The 15,516-nt window shown below is 30.9% G+C and overlaps 1 protein-coding gene and 1 long non-coding RNA gene across 3 annotated transcripts in view; one reads left to right on the top strand and one right to left on the bottom strand.

Annotated features, from left to right (window-relative positions):
* The first annotated feature begins 1,631 nt into the window (after positions 1–1,631).
* On the top strand, positions 1,632–5,707 carry LOC124369722. The gene is made up of 2 exons (XR_006923076.1): positions 1,632–1,742; positions 3,820–5,707. It is a non-coding gene; the product is annotated as an uncharacterized LOC124369722 (long non-coding RNA).
* The window catches only part of LOC124369721, a 39,102-nt gene continuing 27,834 nt past the window's right edge, over positions 4,249–15,516 (bottom strand). Inside the window, exons 7-20 of one of the 2 annotated variants that reach the window (XM_046827779.1) lie at positions 15,099–15,241; positions 14,619–14,933; positions 14,152–14,277; positions 13,432–14,015; positions 12,760–12,884; positions 11,995–12,161; positions 10,859–11,037; positions 9,945–10,084; positions 9,057–9,293; positions 8,346–8,496; positions 7,617–7,766; positions 7,232–7,404; positions 6,392–6,526; positions 4,249–4,456 (exon numbers count right to left, since the gene is read on the bottom strand). In XM_046827779.1, the coding sequence (XP_046683735.1) occupies positions 4,249–4,456; positions 6,392–6,526; positions 7,232–7,404; positions 7,617–7,766; positions 8,346–8,496; positions 9,057–9,293; positions 9,945–10,084; positions 10,859–11,037; positions 11,995–12,161; positions 12,760–12,884; positions 13,432–14,015; positions 14,152–14,277; positions 14,619–14,933; positions 15,099–15,241 (2,833 nt within the window). The remainder of the gene's footprint in view (positions 4,457–6,391; positions 6,527–7,231; positions 7,405–7,616; positions 7,767–8,345; positions 8,497–9,056; positions 9,294–9,944; positions 10,085–10,858; positions 11,038–11,994; positions 12,162–12,759; positions 12,885–13,431; positions 14,016–14,151; positions 14,278–14,618; positions 14,934–15,098; positions 15,242–15,516) is intronic. The other variant, XM_046827780.1, reaches the window with a different exon arrangement.

The following is a 15,516-nucleotide window of genomic DNA, read 5'->3' as shown; positions in this document are numbered from 1 at the left end:
ATAAACATCAACTACCATTTTTGATAAATTTTACTTTCTCATAAGCAAGCAATTGAATTTCAAATAAATTCAAAATAATCATTATATTTTAGATAATGTTTTATCTTGTATATCTTGTCTTCTTTCATTTAAAGCTCAATTGAATTTTAATGTGCACGCTACATAGCAAATTGTTAGAAACTTTTACATGTTATCATCCATATAGCCCATAATTTCATGGTTTATGCTTTTGTAAATAGCATGTAGTTAACTTTTAATTTGTTATTGCTTAACTAAGTTCTCATTTCAAGCCTTCAATTTTCACAATTGAAAGTTTTTTCACAAAAATTAACTAACCCGTTGCATGAAGAATTAAAAAATATATCTTATGTACTTTGGTGAGTACTTTAATGGGATTTAAAAAAATCATAGACTCTATGAGGTACAAGCTTACTTTGTAATAGAATTAACCAACCACTGTGTGTTAGAGTATACTTTTTCAAGGTGTACAAAACACTATTAGCAAAAAATGGTAGATAATAATATTTTTGTTTTAGCAACTACAAATTGGTATTCACCTAATTGTTTGAACTTAGATGTTACATTATTATAAAAATTAAAAAATGTAAATAATTAAATAAAATAACTGTTCTTTAATTAATTATCTACCAGAAATAACAATTTTAGTTGAGATTCAACAGTTTGCTAAATACACTCTTTATTGTTTAAACGTATGATTATAATGAAACATGGCAAGTGAAAGAAATAATAATTAATAAACATGGTGCTGATGCTCAACAAAGAGTAAAATGTTTACTCCGTATGTTAATATTTCAACTGTGTATTGAAATCAATGTCTGAAACGTTTAAAGTTACTGAGACAGAGTTAAACGATGAGAGAAAGTGATTAAGTTTCAACAGCTTGTATCTGTCAGTTACAAGAGGGTTGCCATGTGGAAACGTTGGCATGGATCCACAGCGACTGTCAGTTACACTTAATCTTCTGCCATTTCTAAGTCTTTACACACAAACCATATCTACTACATAAAGTGTATGTAAACTTTATCCATAATGGATATAGGCATTGTGTGGCTCTTTGTAGTTTATGCATTGTGGCTCTCCATTTATTTATTTTTCTCTAATGTACTAAAATCCTGTTGGTAGAAAGATTATTTATACACATCAAAAGAAAATTGATGATTTTTACTATTTCAAAAGTAATTGGATTATTTTTCTCTGTCAATGTACTTAGTGTTATACTAGTAATTTGTAATTTCACTAATTGTTATTTGTAATTAATTATTATTAATAATGCTTGAATCATATTAAAATAAGGTGTTTTGATGTGCCACATGACCTATGTTCTCATTTAAAATGTTATGGGCACGGGCTGCAAAGTTTTTCAAATTTGAATTTTAGTGCTATAAGAAAAACTTGCAAAAATGCTCAAACAACATACCGTTGAAGATAGCAGTAATTCTACAAAAAAGTTAAAAATGGGAAAAAACTGGATAAAAAAGCCATTTGGTCTACTGTTCTAAAAGTAATGATTGCTTTAAAGAAGTATAATTGATATTTGGTAGAGTTAATAATTTGAATAAAAAATATTATTTGTCATCCACAGCTTTTTAAGATACCTTGCCTGAAGATGAGAAAAATAGAAAAACTGTTTTCATCACTCCACAAGGATACGAGGAATTATAGGCATTTCAAGTGGTATTTGATGGCATCTTGAAATCAGGCCCATGGAGAAACAAATGAAGGTAAGATTATGTATTTTAACACTATGTGTGTGTAACATTACTATCAGGAATTACGTGTTTTATAAATAAAATATCTTTTAATTTCCTTTGTTTCACATAATAAATTTATTTTTTGTTCTTATAGTAAACTAGTGGTAAAAATTAAAACAAAAATAAAAATAAAAACAAAGTAATTTGTTTTTCAAAATTTTACTATACCTAATGAAATTATTATTTTACAGGATTATATTGTAGGCAATTTTGCGAATATCAGATAAAATATATATATATATATATATATTATATATATATTATATATATATAATATATTATATATATATATAATATTTTAATATATATATATATAATATTTTAATATATATATCTTGTTTAATATTATACTTATAATGTTTGATAAATATTTTTTTCTTTTTTTGTCTTCTTCAGTATACCCTTCAGAAAAAAGTAGTCATAGTCACTTCAAAAGTAGGTACTAGAAAAAATTACAAAAATTGTTAGTCCTAAGTGGGTTAAACATAATTCATCTGCTTGGTGGAGGTTTGGAAAGTCAAATTTAAGCTGTGAATCGTTCAGGTTTTGCAATTAGGGAGCTTTTTAGCTCTATCTTTCCTGATAAAACATCCAATTTTAACATTTAAATTTATAGTGTTAAATACATTTTACTAGGAATAAGGTGTACGAATGAAAATCACAAATATTGTATAAATATTTATTAAACAAGAAACTGAAACCAACAAAAAAGATATCAGCTTCAGTTTTAAATGCTTAAAATAGTTTTCTTATCCAAACAATTCATTATAAAAACATAATTACAACAGTATAAAAAGAATTGTAAGAAGCTAAAGATCTCATTAATGAGTGGCATCTCATTAAAGTTTTACTTTGTTATTGCTTACACAATCATTTATTTAAGAAAATGTGATATCTAACAACTATGTATATTATTTTTAAATAAACCAAAAACAATAAAATAAAATAATGTAATTAAACAGAAATATAATCAATTGATTGAATTGGTATTTATTCCTTATTCTATCCGGGCAATAAAATTAAATTTGGTTGTGTTTGTTTAATCATCGTAAAACAATAAGAATACTATTAGATATAACATTTCATAATCAGGTTACAGATTGCAATTATGAAATAAACCTATAAAATCCTAAATAAGTTATACTCCAATCATTATCAGCACTAAAACTGTACAATTAAACTTAAAAAAAGATCTTATACAATTACCTAAATATACATCATAATTGTCCAGTATTAAATCTTTTACACGGTTAAGTTTTCTGAAAACAAATTTTATTAATTTAAAGCTTATGAATGAATAGATTCCATACAACTTCAAGTTAAATTAGCTGCTTGGGTTACATTAATATGCGTAAATGGGTTGAAAGTGCTTGACATTAAGACTTGAACCATAGTTGGCTGATTAATAAATAATGATTTCCATGTATTTCATGATTTTACAATGAGGGCAGTATACAGCTGGCAGTTCTTGTGTGGCAGTGTCTAATTTTGTCCAAAAATCTAATGAATGCTGAGAAAAGGTGGCAGTGTTTACGTTTTGTTTTCCTAAATCCAAAAAAAAGGCAACAAGTAATTAGCATAGTTAACTAATCTTTTACTTATTTTTGTTTATATGAAATGCATAGGTATAAATTGTTATATTATTGTAAGAAAATGTACACAAAATATATCTGGATAAACAATTAATAAAACTTTGCTGATATTTCAGTTAGCTTTATTTTTAACCTAAAGTATTCATATGTTTAGTGTAATGGCCATTTATTGAAAGTGTATGGTTTAATATTACGTATTTAATGATATCATATATAATGGAATGCAATTAAATTTTAATCAAAAATTTATGGTGGCAGTAAATTTTATATATTTCTTATATATAATAGTAGCATGCAGGGCTGGCTAAAAATAAACAATAAAATGAGTGTTGACCAGTTCTTAAAATAAAATGCCGTAATTTAAGTTTTGTCAAATCAAATTATTCAACATTATTTTTTAAATGTTTGCAGTCGTTGTTAAAGATGATTACATGTTATGATTATCTTTCTTACAGGTTATGACTGACAATTGGAAATATTGGATGATTAGAGATTACTTTTACATCAACCCTGCATGTACAGCGATTACAACTCAAAATTATGTCAAACTTCTTTATTTTCTTAATACGTTTTTAATCCAAAAAATGTCCAAAAACTTATTTGAGCTTTGACGAGTAGGGATGTAATAACAATGGCGGACGGTGCGCAGAAACCCACAACCACTAGTGCAGAATAGAGGAAACAGAGATAAGGAGGAAAGGGAGGAATAGAGACTGTGCAAACCCCAAGAGAGGAGGATTCCCTTTCGGAGTTGACCAAGGATACTCCTCTCATACCGTCCGTCCATGCTATTACACCATCAAATAAAGGACTGATGTGAAGTGTTAGTAATGTCCACGACACTAGGTCCATGACACTCCCACATCACATGAACTAACCGACTCTCAGCACAAGTTGGTGTCGTCTTTGGGGAGTGTGTGACCGTTCTGTGAGAGCGCAATGCTTCGCAGACTGCGTGAACGCTCAAACAAGCTGGGATCTGTATAGATCGGCTCACTAGGGTCTTCAAACATTTTGCTGCTCAGAATGGAGGAGATACCAGGCAAGGCAGAATCTGAGGGCTGGGGTGGAGGTTCTACCACACATCTGCTTCTGTACAGTGGAAACTCAAATTTATTAATCATTTCGTAACTTTAAATATTAAAATAAACATTATAAGTTCACACTGTGCATTAGAATATACTTAAATCATAAAAAAAACTATAATTGATTTCACAGATGATTCATAGATTGGATTAATTTACACTGTTATCACGTTGAAGTGTAAAAGTAAAGAATAAGACAGATTTTTTTAATTGGAATTTTTCTTTTTACTCCACTTTCTGGCACCATAGGTTTGTGTGCAAATATATAAGGATCAAGTGAGCTTAATTCAGCCCACAAAGGCACAACAGGAATGAAACCTATACTCACTAGCAATTATAGTATCTCTTACTTGCATGGAAGAATGGCTAAATACTGTTTGATGAATATAACATGTAAAATACATTAATAAAACACAGAAAAGAACTGTAAAAATTTGTATTTGACAAGTTTGACAGTAAGACATTGGCAGTGCTGGAGAAAATAAAATTTTATTTTACTTTGTAACATAAATGATCAGTTGTATGACTCAAGAGATTTAAGAAATGAAACTATGATTAACTGAGGGACAAGCTCAAGAAAGAAGGTTATAATGATTCATGGAAAACAGCTAGAGATGGTCTAATTTATTACCTGCACTCCTCTAAATTAAAGTCAACCACTGACTGTAGTTTCTTGGAAAAGTAGCTCAGGCATGTTTGATCATAATGTAAAGTACTTTGTAAAATGTAGACAAATTCAAATTTGTATATAGGAATTTTTGTATATTAATAAAGTTCCAAATTTTGTGCCACTTACAAGGGCCAAATAATATATTTATTCTTTAATTTTTCTTTTACTATTAGCAGTATTTAATTGTCTGTTCAAAGAGCTATATGTTGGGACAACATTGTGACAAGTATCAATATATTAATAAAATATTTATGAGCAGAGTTTTTTATTAGTATTGCACCATTTATAATTTAGTTCTATAATATATCTAAACTTTTCTTTCATTTTAATAATAATACTGAAATGTTTTCTTAATATTCAATGATCACTTGATGTTTAGACAAATTAAGTCAACATGAGTTAAATAGGATCTTTTCAAATGAAGTGTAATTAGGTTCTAAATGCGTGAGCTATCTGGTTTCACCCCTGTGCAGATAAAAGTACTTGATTCTAGACACTAGATTAGAAAATTGGCCTCTGTGACTATTCTTTCAAACTAATGTTCAAATTGTTTTGTAAATTTTGAAAATAAAACACTGATGAACTTAATTTTGTTTATTTCTTCTTTTTTTTTACCCAGACCCTATATGACTAACAGATACAATGATTTTATAAATGAAAAATCCGGTACTCTTCAATTGATTTATTGGACATGCAACATATAATGGTACATTTAGTTAGAATTTGTAGTTAGTAAATTTGGAGGTTGGTGATTAGATTGTATACTTAATCACTAAATACTTATGAATATGTATTGCTGTCTAATTCTTTGCCAGAATTGTACTTTTTATTTTGTATAATTTTGTTTTCTTTATAATGTTTTTGTATAATTTCTTGCATATTCAAGTTATAAATGGTCTCTTAAGTTAATAATTTCCTTTGTTATTACATTTGATGATAATAACATTTATTCGTGTAATTGCATTCACTCATACATACATGTATTGTTTCCTTTATGGTCTGGTTATTGCGAACATCTCACAGTAGTAACAGTAGTAATATATATATTTAAAACTTCAAACTAGTAATTACTCACATTTTCAGATTATAGGACTTTTGATTTATACCATCTTTCATTTTCATTCATGCTCCATCTTCCATGTGATATTTAAATTTATGTTAGTTTTTTTATTTTAACCTGTCACAAAATTCTACAATAATTGTTAAAAACAATTTAATATTTTACCAGCATAAACATCTAATTGTTATAACTTTTGGTTATCTGAATTTTACCTGAGACTGAAGAAATTTTTCTGAGGAGATGGATTGAGAAGAGAGAAGATGCTCTGTCTTCCAGTGGAACCATCTTCGTGGAGATGGCTAGTACTGTTGGCTAGCTTGTTCTTCTTTGATATTGTCCAGTATCGTCTGCCAAGACAACAAAAGCTATGATAATGAAATAATTACTCTAGAGGTCTATGTAGCAATTCAAAATACATTTAAATTGGTTTTTTTTTAATAATTGAATGCTGCAGACTACAAAAATATTTGAAAAAATATGTGAAAATAGAACAAATGCATGTGAACACATCTTTGTGATTAAAAAATGCTGCTCATATCAATATGATTGAAGTTCTTTCTAAAATTGAAAATATGTATTATATACTATGAAGCAAGAGAAAATCCTTGAGAATTGGACTACTAGTAAAATAAACTGGTGATTATTTTGATTTTAAGTCGCCCTACATTCTAACACTGAATCGACCCAGGAGGTATTACAAAATTAATGTGACCATATTTTGAATATTAAATTTATTACTAGCATTAGTATGTAATTTTTGAAAATTCAGTTTTTCTATAAAAGTATCATAATATTAAAATGTATTTGTTAAATGAATACCAAATAGCAAACCTTAATAAAGAATAAGTTATTATTAATTATACTTAATAGTAAGAATAATACAAAATTATTGAATAAAAGTTATTTATAATTTGTTTCAGCATTGGATAATGTTGATTATACAGTATTAGACATGTGTATGCTATGTATGAAACTTTCAAAATGAGTGTTCTCAATATAAGATTAAATTAAATTATATTTAAATCTTAAATTAATCTATATATAAATCGTACTTGTAATAAAATGCAGTTGTTGTGACAGATGCAATGAGGAGAATAAATAGAAATATGAGAGTTAAGACCAATCCGTAGTATTCCCTTGTAGTCAAACAAACACTTTGCATCAATAGTCTTGCTGTCTCGGCCAGTCGTTCTTGTTGTGGCATCTCATAACGTGATTCAAATACCTGTAACAAATAAGCAAGAGAGTGAGTGGTGTAAGTTCACGATTTCAGTTAAACTAGAAATATCCATTAATATAATTTTTACTGTAGTATCTGATAAAATAAAATAATTCAAACAAATAGAAATAATGATTCATTATTGATGTAAAAAATTATAGCACTTAAAATTAATTAGTATTTTTCGTAAGTACGATTAGGAATATCATGGAACTTACTTCTATCATTTCCCTGACTTGTTCCTCCTCTTCTGTAGAGTTGTCTGATTTTATCTCTTCCAAAGCGTCTGCAACAGGCTCACTCTCAACCTCCCTTCGTCTGCGGCCCAGTGATGGTTCATTCTTTCCTGAAGGAGCCGTGCAGTAAGCCTGTCAATATAATTATTACTTCTTCTCTTTTCGATCATAACAGTTTCAAATTTAATAAAATCTGATATACTTTTAATTTTTTTCAGAATCTACGCATAGATTTACTTTTGTATTACTAACGTGAGAAAATTATTAACTGTTACTAATTTGTTTATATACGTTTTATTTACACATTAAGTAGCATTTTGAACAGCTGAAGCCATTTTAGGACGTTCAATAATAATTTCATAAGTATAATTGTTAGATACAAATGGAATGTACATGGATAAACACAAATACAGGTAAGTAAATAGGACTGTATGGATTCAATATGTTACTGTCTCAGGTAAAATAGTTCAACTGAGCCAAACTCTATACATTTTTATGGCAAACAACATTACATTAATTTTTTTGAGATTAAAGTAGAGAAATATATTTTGTTTAGGTTTCTGAAAAAAGCCCGAATTAAAATTTTCTAGATTTTTTAGTTCTAGAATGCATGCAGTCTTATTATTAAAGCAGTGAGCTATATTCAAATCATGCTATAGCAAAATGTGTTAAGTAGTATAAACACTAAATAATAAAAAATAAAATAGATACCGGCTGACAACCCTCTCGACAAGTCTTCACAGTAGCCTCAAACACCAGAAAGTTTGATTCTGGGATTTTAAAAGCATTGAATCTTGCCTCTAAACCATTGCCTTCACGAGCTCTGTCAAGGCCGGGGAACACATAGTTGTCCACTGGACATCTGAAATTAGATGACAAAAAACAACAAATTTAGTCGTTTGTTTTTAACATTCTATAGTCATATAAACTAGAGAATTGTAATGGTTTCTTAAAATTAAACCAATAGGTTCTTGTAAATGAAATTCACTTAGTTTAGTTTTCTACTCTAAATCCATTTGCCACAAATTTTGAATTCAAACTTTTAAAAAATGTGTTGAATTTTAAACTAATGTTCCTGTTTTGAAATGTTTTCTAACTGTGTGAACTGACCACTGATCAAACGTAAACAGTAAATAACATGGATAACTACTGGCTAGTATGCCCCACATTATGGTTTAATGTGTCATGAAGATTAAATATCATTTACAAATAATTCTACTTAAGTTGAATTCAGGCAACCAGCACTTGTATTCCTAATAATTTTTGTTCAGTATTTTAAAAATACAAACTTTCTTAGTGATTATTCTCCAGAATTTTAGCCTACTTGACGAGACCAGAATCTCATCTTAAGTTGTCTACTAAGACAGGCTTATACTGTAAATAATAAACACAAACAGAGTGACATAATCTGTAAGAACAAACCCAAATCTGTCGATGAGTTGAACAGAACGGCCAGAGTAGGGGTCCCGAGCAATTACATTAGTTGCGAAGATGTCAGTGACATAGTTGTAGCCCTCCTGGGACTCTAGGCGGAATGTGAGAGGATCTCCTACTGCTATAGTGTTAGTGGGTCTGTCTTGGAATAGGATGTACAGCCGCACTCTAGAACTCAGTGAATTTTCAGCGGGCAAATACTCGATTGGAATTGGGCTCCCAGAACTGAAACACAGATTTGATTCATTGTTTGATGTGTACTATGATCGATACTAATATCAAACTACTTTTGTGAGTGAGGAAAACAGTTGCAATTCTACTAAGCTAATATAGATGGAAGTGAATTATATATGTCTTAATTTAATATTCACAATATTTGAATTTTGTTATATACCTCGAATCTTTTAATGTCACTATAGTTATACTGACATTTTCTTTAGGATATAAATATAAATTGGTTTTTTTTTGTTACAAAAATTAACAATAGTCTAAAATGTAAATAGTGTTCAATAGTTGTATAAACGTCTTGATGCAGACATTAGTTTTCATAACAAGTTATCATATTTTAATTGTTTTCTTTTGGAAAATTATAAACTTAACAGTCAATTAATTAATATAAAAAATCACAGTTATTGTTCTTCACAAACTTGCTACCATTTTTTATCCTTTTATATACCAAGAATATGTCTTCAGAGACATGAAAAACCGAATGCCCTTGAAAAGCTCTAAACAATCCAAGACCACAAAGGCCTGTTGGATACCTCTAGTATCATTTGTGAGTTTCAGGAGTCATATACCACATTATTTTGTGAGATATTTATTCCTTAAGGTATCATCAAGTATTTCATTACAAGTAGTGAAATCTGCAGAACTCACTTGGCCGTCATATAGCTGGATGTGACAACAGCCTCTCCTGGTCCTCTGAATAGACAAGTCAGGTTGTAACGTTTGTCTCTGCCTGTCTGTACATAGTCACTGAACTGCACCACTACGATGTTCGTCATTGTGTCACCATACTGCACAACAGTAGACAATGCATTAGTTTTACCCACTTATGGAGTAAGATATGAATTAGATTATATTTCTCTATCTGTAACTATCAAAAAATATTAGGGTCAGTCTCGATGAAAATAGTCTGCAATATCCTTGTAAAGGTAGACTGGGTTGGTTAGTAGAGGGGTAAGATAGGTTCAAAGATTATGAAGCAGAGAAATTTAACAGCTCTCACAATGAAACATATATAGATATCTTATCTATGTCTAAATGTAATGAAACATGTGACTTATTCGAAAAACTATTCATGCTCTTTAGTTAAATCATTAACTTAGCTTAGTTATTTGTTAAGGAATCATAAATTAATTAAAGTATGACATTATCATAACTACAGAAACTTTATATGTGTTCATTTTTATCATATTAAGTGTGATCTCTCTACTGTGTCCAGACTTGATCAGGGAACTGTGAAGGCTACATCATCACCTCTTTTCAGGTCATTATAGCCCAACACCAAGCACCAATGTGTACAGACTATATCAAAATTTTCCTATCAGGTTAACTTTGCATTATTCTACCAGAATAGAGGCAGTGTTGCACTCCAACCATCATAAGAATATATTAACCAATTATTGTTGAATTATTTCTCTGTTGTAAAAAATATGATCAATCTGAAAGGAAAGCATCTGTAAATAATATAAATATTAAGAATAGGTACTCCAATTAAAATGTATGTTGGATTTATCTCTTGAGCTTATGTCTCAGCTTATTGGCTTTAACTTAAAATTTGAACAAACCCTTTGAGTGCCACAGTCCGGATATCCTTGAGCTCCACTGATCCTTAGAACATTCACTGTGCCTCCATTGCCTCGATAGAAACATCTGTCATAGTATCCATAGGTGTAGATCCTTCCGACAAATGGTTCTGGAGTCCTCAGAGTGAATTCCATCCCATCTTCACTACACACCTGATTCACTAAAAGCAAAAGTAAAGTTACAATTCAGACTTTTTGTTTTGCTCATTTCATCTTTTTGAAAGTTTAGAACAAACTAGTAAGAAAACGCTAGACAAGTGGCAAAGTAGGCTGAGAACACTAGTTTTCTTGTGATATATGTATTAAAAATAATTGTATAAAATGAAAAGCATACTTTATTTTTCCATAGATAGAATGTTATATATTTTTAAATGTAATTAAAGGGGGTTTTGATACTATATCCCATTACTGTATCTGCTTAATCCATAATGTATTTATAAAATAGAATTAACATTCTTACTTAGAATATTTTTTAACAATATTGTCTGTACATTTTTCTGAAGAGTAATGTTTTATAATGTTATTATAAAATTAAGTAAGCTTATACATTTTCCAATTTCATCTATAATATTTTTAAATATAAGGTGATATGAAAATACTACTTATCCAGCAAAGAATACATATATAATACTTTTACTGTAATACATTTTGGTGTAAATCTCGATTTTTACTAGCCAATGAGAAAAAATAGCTGTTTTTTTTTCAATTTTCAGTTTTTTTATAAGTTCCAGTACAGTAAAAAATTATAAAATATCTTATTTTTAGATTTACTTGCCATTATCTGGCTATCTTTATTTATACTAAAACTATTTTGGTAGTAACTATGGAGCTTAAAAGTTGCAATCAATTTTACAACCAAATGTTATAATATTATCTATTTATTGTTATTCTTTCCTTGTAGAAGAAAATTTTCTTTTCTTTTACAAAATAACATAAAGAAATTTTGCATTTTATGCTGGAAAACCATATATAGCAAGTACACTTTTGAGTGAAAACAACATGTATCGAGTTTTTACATATTGAATATTGAACATATGACATTTAAATAATTATATACCCATTACAACACTAGCTTTATTAAATTAGCCAAACCTACAAGGAAATTAAATCAACTTTACCATCCAGACATTCCCCTCCAGGTCCTGATCTTGCACTGGACCTCTCATAGAAGTCAAATTCGCCATTAGTCTCAAAGAAGGCAGGATTGCTGGGGTTGAGATCTCGGGAATCATGATCACTGAGCTCACAGTTGTCCCGGGGCGGGCCAAAGGGAGCTGTGTACGGTCTGTAAAAATAATAGTAAAATATGTATATTTAAAATTTTAAATGGTGTTTGGTGTTTCATTATAGTTCCAATTGTGTATAATCATAACTTCAGTTTATGACAAATTATTGATGAAACCAGAGTGGATTTTAGGAGTTCTAACTCTCACTGATTACATACATAGCACTGATTAAACCATTCATAATTTTACACTGACAGTTGAACTATTGAGTATAATACATCTCATATACTTTAAAAATGAAAAATAATGTCATGTTAGCGCTTAGTAAAATCCATGATCCAGAGATCCCTGGTCGTCTTAGCTCCCCTCCCCCTAAAGTCTCATCTATGTTCCTACAAAATTTAACATATGATTGTGGAAACATTGCTTGAGATTAAATAACGTACACAAAAATATTAATTTTAAGTTATAGCCTTTTTGAAGATATGGTATTGCTGTATAGAACAAGATTCAGAGTTAGATGTATTTTGATTTGTTGAAAAGGAAAAGTTTGCTATGACCATCAATCTATACTGAAGATACAAGTCAGAGTTGATTCTCAAGTATACTTCTGAGCAAAAACTTGAATGTGTAAAACAGTTAGATATGTCCTGTTACCTGAAATTGAAGGCTCGACAAATGAATTCTTGAGACTCTGTACAAGCTCGCTCACAGACAGCTAGTGAGGGAACTGACAGGAACCTCCTCACAAACTGCCTCCTTGCTCTCATCCTCACCCCGATCTGACATGGACAGTACACAGTTGTAATGAGGTAAGACAGAAGCTTAATATAATACAACTAGATTTATTCATCCAACTTTTAACAAATCAGGAAAAAAAACTAGTTACAAAAGACTCAAGGCATATCAAACAAATAAAATAAAAATGTTGTAATTTGGTAAAGAGCATACTTTTCTAAACTTGTTTAACTTGTTGTTGAAAACTTTTTTTAAATTGTTAAATGAAATAAATGTTAAATCTGGACAAATTATTGTAAAATTACTTTATCTTTTGATTTTGAAAATACACAAATTTGGCAATAAATATACTATAGATGGTACTTGAGTTGTGTAATTCAATCTTGTAAACATATTTTATCCAAAAAAAGAGTCTGTGGAGTAAGACACAAAATGGTAAATCAGTATAATACCTAGGTTATCTTTTAGAATTACGCTGTATCTGAACTGTGACTCTATATTCACTATTCATCTTTAACTGTGCAGAAAATGAATAAATATGTTTTGAATTTGAATATGTGACCAAATTACAAAAACTGCTGATGTCCGTACCTGTTTGTAAGTGTCTCCTTCATCACATCTAGTTGTGAAAGGTCTATCAGGACCATAAGGTCCATATGGCCCAGGACCTATTCCTCCTCCCAGACCATGACCAAAGCTAGCCCCCTGTGCCACCCCACCATATCCATAGCCTCCCCCTGATCCTCCTGCTACTCCTACCCCTCCAGCTGGCAAGCCTCCTCCGTAACCCCCGAAATCAGCCCCGTGGCCTACAACTCCTCCTCCTGGAGGCCCCCACAACCCTGGACTATCAGCTGGGAATGAGTTCCCTGGAATATGTCCTCCTGCTCCGTAACCTGAGTAAGCTCCTCCTCCTCCTCCTCCTCCTACTACACCTCCCCCTCCTCCCCCTATTCCACCTCCTACTGCACCTCCTCCTCCATAGCCAGGGAAAGTTCCTCCACTTGCACCATAGGATCCTACACCACCAAAAGAACCCCCTGCACCACCATAGGAACCCCCTGAGCCACCATAGGAACCACCTGAGCCACTGTAAGCACCGCCGCCTCCACCATAAGAACCACCTGCTCCACCAAAGGCTCCAACAGGCCCTGCTGCTCCATATCCAACCCCACCTAAAAATAATTTTGTTTTAGGTAAAATATTAAAATAAAAAAATTATACTGTTTCCTATTTAATATACATAATTGTACTGAAGGACTTTTTTTGTTTAGGTTAGATAATGTTAGGTTACCAAATGTATGAATTTACCTATAGGAGTATAGGGAGGTCTTCCATGACCGTGGAAACTGGTATCTGAGCCGAGAGGATCTGGTCGGAAATGTGAACTTCCACTACCCCCTCCACCTCCTTCCAGACTTCCATCCCCATAGTAATCTGGAATGTAATTTACTATTACAAAGGTACCTATAGTCCAGTTATGTTGTTGCTTAAATGTCTTTACTAATTTAGTTTTTATGCAGAATTTATATTAGTGCTGTAAACAACAAATTGTCAATATTCATTAGTGACTGGATATTTGGATGGAATCAGTTAATTTAAATAAGATTCTGAATATTTTGTGTTTATAATTCCCAGGATACCTAGCTGCAAGAGAATAAGTTTGAAAATTCTGTTATGATACCATGTAATGTGGATATTTCTAGGTAAATTAATAATATAATCTCAAAGTGCTTGATTGAATCCTATTAATTCACTATTAGAGAATTTAAACTCACTCATTAAATTCTCGTAGTAGTCATAATCTGCATCGTAGATAATTCGTATGCCATCACGCTGGTTGAAGCGACTTAGCCGACATATGCGGAAGCGCTCACTGTACATGGCTGAGCGACATTGGAAACTCGCTTGGCGAAGACATTCATCCAGACACTCGCTGAGTGAGCGGCCTGTGATCTCTGAGTGGAACTCTGCTCCAGCTAGTCTGCTGTTGCGGTAACGCTGGAACGCAGTGTCCGGCCGACGGCCACCCGAGAAGAGATGGGATGTCAACGAGTTCTCAGGGAATTCGCTTCCCTTAGCTGCATCAGACACTGTTCATTCATTACTTATTGACTAATTATTGTATAAAGTTATTAGGATTATTATTAATGAAATTACTTTACAATTAAATAATTTTAAACTTTTGAAGCTAACATTTTTTAAATTATAGTACACGTTTATGATAATTTTGTACCCTTTAAATCTGTATAACTTACGACTGTCAAGGCAGACCAGATCATACAGGTCATGTGTGGGACTACTACTGGTCCTCAGGTCGTCTTTCTGGGACATTGAGTCTTCCTCAAACACAATGCAGCGTCGGATTTGTTCATCATATTCGATAGAACGGCAGAAGTATCTGAAATTAATACTCTTTTTATTGTGTCATCTATATAGATCTTAGTGATATGTGACTATGAAAATATCTTCTATTCTTCAAGTTTTGTAATTTTAACCTGGTCTTGGGTCTGCAAAATACAAAGTAAATGTAAAATTAAAAAAAAAATTAAATTAAATTATGAAGATATGACTTAGAGTGAAAAAGTAATTTGTTGCTTTACATATCATGACTTAGTAATTTGATAAACAGTATACATTTTATATTTAATGAAATGGATGTTGCTTATAATTGTG

Source organism: Homalodisca vitripennis, chromosome X, assembly GCF_021130785.1.
Source record: "Homalodisca vitripennis isolate AUS2020 chromosome X, UT_GWSS_2.1, whole genome shotgun sequence".
Taxonomy (NCBI): Eukaryota; Metazoa; Arthropoda; class Insecta; order Hemiptera; family Cicadellidae; genus Homalodisca; species Homalodisca vitripennis.
Note: the sequence above shows the minus strand (reverse complement) of the source record. Positions and strands in the feature narration are given on the sequence as shown.